At 50.9% G+C, this 9,088-nt stretch overlaps 1 protein-coding gene across 1 annotated transcript in view; it reads right to left on the bottom strand.

The window, feature by feature from the left end:
* The window catches only part of LOC135567402 (zinc finger protein GLIS2-like), a 12,812-nt gene continuing 3,724 nt past the window's right edge, over window positions 1–9,088 (bottom strand). The window contains exons 3-6 of the mRNA XM_065014800.1: window positions 7,149–7,331; window positions 5,849–5,982; window positions 5,490–5,608; window positions 1–4,990 (exon numbers count right to left, since the gene is read on the bottom strand). Coding sequence (XP_064870872.1) covers window positions 4,209–4,990; window positions 5,490–5,608; window positions 5,849–5,982; window positions 7,149–7,331 — 1,218 coding nt within the window. The 3' untranslated portion in view covers window positions 1–4,208. The remainder of the gene's footprint in view (window positions 4,991–5,489; window positions 5,609–5,848; window positions 5,983–7,148; window positions 7,332–9,088) is intronic.

The raw sequence follows: 9,088 nt of genomic DNA, 5'->3' as shown, positions 1-9,088 counted from the left end.
TGTGAGTCTGGAGGTAAACCCTGTCAATAGATGGACTCAGAGAGTGTGTGGGTCTGGAGGTAAACCCTGCCAATAGATGGACTCAGAGAGTGTGTGGGTCTGGAGGTAAACCCTGTCAATAGATGGACTCAGAGAGTGTGTACTCTCTCTAAATAGTGAGGATCTGTACAGGGCCTCTTCTATAACGGTGTGATTGTCAGTAAGGATTATTATTATAAATTGGCCATCCCCTGACCCCACTCACCTGGGTCGTGTTCATTAGGCACCAAACGGAATGAAAAACTAAGGGACAATCTATGTTCAGAAACACTACTTTTCCATTGCAAAACATGTTTTTATGTTTTCTGTTGCATGTCCTAATGAACACAACCCTGTTCAGGACAGGAAGGACCATCATCCCTACAGCTCCTCCATATCCCAGGCCAGCCCAGGGAGAAAGCTGACTTACAGAGCAGCCATCACAAGAAATATAAAACAAAACTTCAACATCACAAAATGTCTCGTCTGAACATCAATGACAACAGAACAAACAAATGACTAACAAAAACTACCATAACTGTAATTATTCTCAAAACGATGGACATACCGTATGGAAAATAAAGTATGGACATACCGTATGGAAAATAAAGTATGGACATACCGTATGGACATACTGTATGGAAAATATAGTATGGACATACCGTATGGAAAATAAAGTATGGACATACTGTATGGAAAATAAAGTATGGACATACCGTGTGGAAAATAAAGTATGGACATACCGTCATGGACATACTGTATGGAAAATAAAGTATGGACATACCGTATGGACATACCGTATGGAAAATAAAGTATGGACATACTGTATGGAAAATAAAGTATGGACATACTGTATGGAAAATAAGATATGGACATACCATCATGGACATACTGTATGGAAAATAAAGTATGGACATACTGTATGGAAAATAAAGTATGGACATACCGTATGGAAAATAAAGTATGGAAAATAAAGTATGGACAATAAAGTATGGACATACCGTATGGAAAATATAGTATGGACATACCGTATGGAAAATAAAGTATGGACATACCGTATGGAAAATAAAGTATGGACATACCGTATGGAAAATAAAGAATGGACATACCGTATGGACATACCGTATGGAAAATAAAGAATGGACATACCGTTTGGAAAATAAAGTATGGACATACCGTATGGACATACCGTATGGAAAATAAAGTATGGACATACTGTATGGAAAATAAAGTATGGACATACCGTATGGACAATAAAGTATGGACATACCGTATGGAAAATAAAGAATGGACATACCGTATGGACATACTGTATGGAAAATAAAGAATGGACATACCGTATGGACAATAAAGTATGGACATACCGTATGGAAAATAAAGTATGGACATACCGTATGGAAAATAAAGAATGGACATACCGTATGGAAAATAAAGTATGGACATACCGTATGGAAAATAAAGTATGGACATACCGTATGGAAAATAAAGTATGGACATACCGTATGGAAAATAAAGTATGGACATACCGTATGGAAAATGGAAATGTAAGACCTTTAAAGAAAGATGGAGAGAGAGTGAGTAGAGGGGGAGGGGTATTTGGCTCTTCAGGGGAATGTTTCTTGTGTTGAGATGCTCCTCTCACCTGTCCTCTTCTCCTCTCACCTCCCCTCCTATACCCACATAACATGGTTCACTCAACATTCTACAACCATCATATCTCTGCGACGCCAGCTTATGGAAGGACCCCAGAGTCCACAGAGAAAGGTGGCCGTTTCAAGCCTGAGCGTAAATGAAGGGAAAACCAAGGTAGTGAAGATGGAAAGAGAAAGACAGAATGTTTCCAGAGAGCCACAAGTACAAGTTGGCAGGTCCATGTTTTGTAAAACGTAACAAAGACACTGGTGTGTACGGTATAAGTGCATGTTGAATGCATCAATCCAACCATACGGATTCTAACATCAGTCAATTGTTCTAAAGTCTGTGAATGAACCCCACTTCCTTGGAAAAGTGAAGTGAGGCAGTTTGTAGTGTGGCTGTGTCCTGTGACCAGCCCAGCTGTACGTAGCAGTAAAGCCTGATTCACACCGTAGGACCAAACCATGCCTAACTGTAGCAGCCTGGCCTGGTTACGCCATGATGCTGAACCATGCTAAACAGAACACTGTGAAAAGAAGATCCCAGCCAGCACGGTACGGTTTGAGTCAGCCCTATAGTGTCAATCAGCCTGTGTCACACACCCCGTGGTTCAGGATACACAGCTCCCAGTCTACCCTCAAGGATGGATCTTTTTTGGCACAATGTGGGACTGTTGAACTCGGGACAAAGCAACCAACAGCCAACTCCACAAGGACTCAGGACTCTTCACTGGACAGCCACCTGTTTTACACAGCTGCTTTTAATGAAAGGTCACTTCAAACACTGTTCCACAACACAGTGTGTTACTTCAGCAGTGGACCTTTCATACCCAGTACTTAACTCACTGTGTCATTTAGAAGTAGAGTTGTTGTGGACAATAATAGATTGGACTGGGAGGCTGACTGACCGGAGTAATTCACCTGTCCACCAGGGGGGTACATAACAACACCTGTGCCATAGACGTTACCGTGATGAAGAAGAAGAAGAAGAATATTGGTCATTTGCTGGGTGATATAACACCGTTTGTCTGCCTTCTAAGACTTGAGTTGCTCTGTGTCCTTACACAAGCCCCTAGTTTGCAACAACAAGCCCGTCACATGTCATTGTGGAAAGGGCTGGTCCACGATGGTCACCCTCCCCGAATCGGGAAAAGATTGTCAAAAATAGTCATCAAAGTGCTCACGTTTAGTTTCAGTCATGTTTGAGGAGAGTTTTTGAGAGGTTAGCAGCAGTTGTGAGGTGTATATCACTATCGCCTGGGTTGATGTTCTGACTAGAAGTGGGTTGTGTGCTCCTTGGTGGGATGTCATTCTGATTGACATCCAATAGCACCAGCCTACTATTTAAAGTAAGGAGATGCAGTCAATTCATCCGTAATCCCCTTCTAAATCAGTTTGACTTCACTTCCGATAAAACAGGAAGTTTGTCCAATTGTGTTCACAGCACTTTGTAGGAAGTAGTTTCTGTAACCTTTAAAGCAGCGGTCTGGGGACGTACTGTGTGTTGCTAGCCGAGCAGTGAGCGCCTCCTACTGTTTCAGCGGTCTGGGGACGTACTGTGTGTTGCTAGCCGAGCAGTGAGCGCCTCCTACTGTTTCAGCGGTCTGGGGACGTACTGTGTGTTGCTAGCCGAGCAGTGAGCGCCTCCTACTGTTTCAGCGGTCTGGGGACGTACTGTGTGTTGCTAGCCGAGCAGTGAGCGCCTCCTACTGTTTCAGCGGTCTGGGGACGTACTGTGTGTTGCTAGCCGAGCAGTGAGCGCCTCCTACTGTTTCAGCGGTCTGGGGACGTACTGTGTGTTGCTAGCCGAGCAGTGAGCGCCTCCTACTGTTTCAGCGGTCTGGGGACGTACTGTGTGTTGCTAGCCGAGCAGTGAGCGCCTCCTACTGTTTCAGCGGTCTGGGGACGTACTGTGTGTTGCTAGCCGAGCAGTGAGCGCCTCCTACTGTTTCAGCGGTCTGGGGACGTACTGTGTGTTGCTAGCCTAGCAGTGAGCGCCTCCTACTGTTTCAGTTGTGTGTCTACCTCACTGCTCGGCCACAGAGCACACTGTCAACATGAACATCATCAATACATACACATGAGGTGGAGCTTGAGAAAGGACACAGAGCATTAGAAGACTGTCATCAATACATACACATGAGGTGGAGCTTGAGGAAGGACACAGAGCATTAGAAGACTGTCCTTTCCATGGAGCCCGTCCAGAAACAAAGGAAACGCCAGAGACAGAGAATGTGGGGAAGAGGTGAGGAGAGCCGCTGTTGCATTTTTTTCAAGCCTTATGAAATAATACAGAATTACACATGATTGGAATGTATTTATGAGTTGTTGATGGTCCCAAGATGTGCTAGATAAATGACAAGATAGCAGTGCCAGATACCTCAGTTTTTTTGTCCAAGACAATTTTACAAACTGAGGTGTGGACTTTGTTGTTAAGTTTAAGTTGCCTGAAAGTAGACTTTCTCTCTTTTCACGTCAATTTTTTTCTACCTTTTTCTACATTTTCTCAACCCCCCTTCAGTTCTTCTGGAATGTGTGTGTGTGTGTGTGTGTGTGTTAGTTGACCACAGCTGGCTTAAGCACAACCGTGCCGGAGGGGATGACCACCCAGGACAGGGGGTCGTGAGAGGCCCCCGTGGAGAGGTTCAGCACCCCCCCACAAAGCTTGTTCTTCCCCCCCTCCCCCCCAATTTTCCCCTTGTGGTGACACCCGTGGTGGTGGGCCCTGCGCTCTGAGGCGGACGACCCCATGGATCCTCCTAGGGACACGGGCACCATGGTGGGCCCCAGCCCCAGGGCTGAGGAGGGGAAGGCCGGGGAGAGCCCCAGGGACGACTTGGTGGCCAGGCTCAGAGGAGAACCATTGAAGGACAGGATGGAGGTGGTGCAAGGGGAGCTGGGGCACCCCCCCAGCGTGCTCAGGTCCAGGGGCCGGGGGGCGAGGGGGGATAGAGGCATGGAGCCCGCCAGGCCCTGCAGAGCGTGGCCCCCCAGGAGAGCGGCAGCGGCGCTGGGGATGATGATATGGGCCCCACTGATGTAGCTCAGCTCCGACTCCCCCAGCTTACCCCCTCTTCCACCCATCCCCACCCCCAGGGGACCCACCTTGAGCAGGGAGCTCAGCCCACCCGGACAGCCTTGCTCCTGGGCTACAGAGTGGCCGTGGGCCTTGATGTGCTTACGGAGGGAGCTAGGGTCTGTGTAGCGCTTCAGGCAGCCAGCCATCTTGCAGTAGTAGGGCTTGTCCACGTAGTGGGTACGCGTGTGCTTGAAGCGGTCGCTGGAGTTGGAGTAGCGCTTGCTGCAGCCCTCGTATGGACAGATGTAGGGCTTCTCACCTGAGGAGAAAAGACATTCAGGTAAGTTATTCAATTCAATAAACTTGATTCGTTATTTTAGCGTTAGAGATTGCATGAAGGAAGGAATGTTTTCATGTGTATACAGCATACAAAAGAATGTGTGACTTTACAGTGAGGGCATCTTTTCAGTCTTTTGTATTGATCTGTCTGTCTGTCTGTCTGTCTGTCTGTCTGTCTGTCTGTCTGTCTGTCTGTCTGTCTGTCTGTCTGTCTGTCTGTCTGTCTGTCTGTCTGTCCGTCTGTCCGTCTGTCTGCCTTTCTGTCTGTCTGTCTGTCTGTCTGTCTGTCTGTCTGTCTGTCTGTCTGTCTGTCTGTCTGTCTGTCTGTCTTAGTGTCTATCTGTCTTTCTCAGTGTCTGTCTGTGTCTGTGTGTGTGTCTGTCTGTCTGTCTATCGGAGTGTCTAAGTGTCTGAGTGTCTGTGTGTGAGTGTCTGTCTGTCTGTCTATCTGAGTGTCTGTGTGTGAGTGTCTGACCAACCTGTGTGTGAGCGGTTGTGTATCTTGAGGTTCTCCAGGCGAGAGAAGCTCTTGTTGCAGGTGGGGCAGCGGTGAGGCTTCTCATTGGTGTGTGTACGGATATGGATAAGCATCTTGTACCTGCACACACACACACACACACACACACACTTGAGTATAATAACAGGTGCACACTCATACCCTTATGGAACAATGCAAGGAATTCATAACATCTTTCTGAAAAGTGAGGAAGGTAGTTTTGAATGATACGGCTCATAGAGGTGTTAAGACTGGTTTCATGAAGGACTTCTAAATGTCTTATGTTGGACACATTTCAGTGGTCAGTTAATCATCTCAGTCATGATCTGAGGTCAATCTCACCTAGCGTTGAAGCCCCGCCCTCTGCGAGCACAGCCGTCCCAGTGGCAGCAGTACCCAGAATCCTTTTCAGGTTTGACGTGGAAGTCGTTGACGTGGTCCACAAGGTCTTGCAGGGACTCAAAGAGAAGATGGCACTGGAGAGAGAGAGAGAGGAGAGAGAGAGGGGAGAGAGAGAGAGAGGAGAGAGAGAGAGAGAGGGGAGAGAGAGATGGAGGAGAGAGAGGGGGGAGAGAGAGATGGAGGAGAGAGAGATGGGGAGAGAGAGATGGAGGAGAGAGAGTGGGGAGAGAGAGGGAGAGAGAGATGGAGGAGAGAGAGAGGGAGAGAGAGATGGAGGAGAGAGAGAGAGATGGAGGAGAGAGGGGGAGAGAGATGGAGGAGAGAGAGGGAGAGAGAGATGGAGGGAGAGAGAGAGAGATAGAGGGAGAGAGAGATGGAGGAGAGAGTGGGGAGAGAGAGAGGGGGAGAGAGAGAGGGGGAGGGAGAGAGAGGATGGAGGAGAGAGAGGGGAGAGAGAGATGGGGGAGAGAGAGAGGGAAGAGACGGGGGAGAGAGAGATGGGGGAGAGAGAGATGGGGGAGAGAGATGGGGAGAGAGAGAGGGGGAGAGAGAGAGGGGAGAGAGATGGGGGAGAGAGAGAGGGGAAGAGACGGGGGAGAGAGGGGGAGAGAGAGATGGGGGAGAGAGAGATGGGGGAGAGAGAGGGGAGAGAGAGATGGGGGGAGAGAGAGGGGAGAGAGATGAGGGGGAGAGAGGGGAGGGGGAGGGAGGAGAGAGAGGGGAGAGAGAGATGGGGAGAGAGGGAGAGAGAGATGGGGGAGAGAGATGGGGGAGAGAGGGGGGGAGAGAGAGGGGAGAGAGAGGGGAGAGAGAGGAGAGAGAGATGGGGAGAGAGAGATGGGGGAGAGAGAGGGGGAGAGAGGGGGGAGAGAGAGGGGAGAGAGAGGGGAGAGAGAGATGGGGGAGAGAGAGGGGGAGAGAGAGATGAGGGGAGAGAGAGATGAGAGGGGGGAGAGTGGTGGAAGACAGAGGGAGAATGATGTAAAAGAGAGAAAAGGTTGAACATCCACCACTGTCATTGTGAAATGTTAAATCAATGACCTTTGTAGTGTCTAGTTATGTCATGGTAACACCTGGCTGCAGAGCAAAATGGTCCTAGCCAGGTCCCAGATCTGTTTGTGCTGGCTTGCCAACTCCTGGTCTCGACAATGACCATTACATAGGAGTTGGCGAGACAACAGAAACTGATCTGGGCCCAGGCTAAAATGTTTCCCCTGTTGCATGACTTCCTGTGTCTCACCTTCCTCCAGCGACAGGCCAGCTGTTCGTCTGCTGAGAGATCGGGAGAGGCCCGCTTGTCGTTGGGCTGGCCAATGAACATGGATGACGGCAGGTGGAGTCCGGCCCCAGCACCAATCGGCACGAAGAACTGGAAGGCCTGCGAGGAGGCTCTGCTCTCCACATAATGGATGTGAGCTGAGTCCTGAGAGAGAGGAGGCAGAGGATCAAGAGGATGGAGGAGGATTAGAGGTTAGAATGTCTGTCTTACTCCATCAAACATGCACACACACACACACACACACACACACACACACACACACAAGATCTGTTCCCTCTGCTTTAATTCTTTTCACCATTTTCCCTCTTTCCCTCTCCTCTCCTGTCCCTCTCCTCTCCTGTCCCTCTCCTCTCCTGTCCCTCTCCTGCTCCTGTCCCTCTCCTCTCCTGTCCCTCTCCTCTCCTGTCCCTCTCCTGCTCCTGTCCCTCTTCTCTCCTGTCCCTCTCCTGTCCCTCTCCTCTCCTGTCCCTCTCCTGTCCCTCTCCTCTCCTGTCCCTCTTCTCTCCTGTCCCTCTCCTCTCCTGTCCCTCTCCTGCTCCTGTCCCTCTCCTCTCCTGTCCCTCTTCTCTCCTGTCCCTCTCCTGCTCCTGTCCCTCTCCTCTCCTGTCCCTCTCCTTCTCCTGTCCCTCTCCTTCTCCTGTCCCTCTCCTTCTCATGTCCCTCTCCTCTCCTGTCCCTCTCCCTCTCCTGTCCCTCTCCTTCTCCTGTCCCTCTCCTTCTCCTGTCCCTCTCCGCTCCTGTCCCTCTCCTGCTCCTGTCCCTCTCCTCTCCTGTCCCTCTTCTCTCCTGTCCCTCTCCTGCTCCTGTCCCTCTCCTCTCCTGTCCCTCTCCTCTCCTGTCCCTCTCCTTCTCCTGTCCCTCTCCTTCTCCTGTCCCTCTCCTCTCCTGTCCCTCTCCTGTCCCTCTCCTTCTCATGTCCCTCTCCTTCTCCTGTCCCTCTCCTGTCCCTCTCCTTCTCATGTCCCTCTCCTCTCCTGTCCCTCTCCTGTCCCTCTCCTTCTCATGTCCCTCTCCTTCTCCTGTCCCTCTCCTGTCCCTCTCCTTCTCCTGTCCCTCTCCTCTCCTGTCCCTCTCCTCTCCTCTCCTGTCCCTCTCCTTCTCCTGTCCCTCTCCTCTCCTGTCCCTCTCCTGTCCCTCTCCTTCTCATGTCCCTCTCCTTCTCCTGTCCCTCTCCTCTCCTGTCCCTCTCCTCTCCTGTCCCTCTCCTTCTCCTGTCCCTCTCCTCTCCTGTCCCTCTCCTCTCCTGTCCCTCTCCTGCTCCTGCTCCTCTCCTCTCCTGTCCCTCTCCTTCTCCTGTCCCTCTCCTTCTCCTGTCCCTCTCCTTCTCCTGTCCCTCACCTTCTCCTGTCCCTCTCCTTCTCCTGTCCCTCACCTTCTCCTGTCCCGCTCCTCTCCTGTCCCTCTTCTCTCCTGTCCCTCTCCTGTCCCTCTCCTGTCCCTCTCCCTCTCCTGTCCCTCTCCTTCTCCTGTCCCTCTCCTCTCCTGTCCCTCTCCTCTCCTGTCCCTGTCCTCTCCTGTCCCTCTCCTCTCCTGTCCCTCTCCTGCTCATGTCCCTCTCCTCTCCTGTCCCTCTCCTGTCCCTCTCCTCTCCTGTCCCTCTCCTGTCCCTCTCCTTCTCCTGTCCCTCTTCTTCTCCTGTCCCGCTCCTCTCCTGTCCCTCTTCTCTCCTGTCCCTCTCCTGTCCCTCTCCTTCTCCTGTCCTCTCCTTCTCCTGTCCCTCTCCTCTCCTGTCCCTCTTCTCTCCTGTCCCTCTCCTTTCCCTCTCCTTCTCCTGTCCCTCTCCTTCTCCTGTCCCGCTCCTCTCTCCTGTCCCTCTTCTCTCCTGTCCCTCTCCTGTCCCTCTCCTTCTCCTGTCCCTCTCCTTCTCCTGTCCCGCTCCTCTCCTGTCCCTCTTCTCTCCT

The sequence above is a fragment of the Oncorhynchus nerka genome, unplaced genomic scaffold, assembly GCF_034236695.1.
Source record: "Oncorhynchus nerka isolate Pitt River unplaced genomic scaffold, Oner_Uvic_2.0 unplaced_scaffold_2092, whole genome shotgun sequence".
Taxonomy (NCBI): Eukaryota; Metazoa; Chordata; class Actinopteri; order Salmoniformes; family Salmonidae; genus Oncorhynchus; species Oncorhynchus nerka.
Note: the sequence above shows the minus strand (reverse complement) of the source record. Positions and strands in the feature narration are given on the sequence as shown.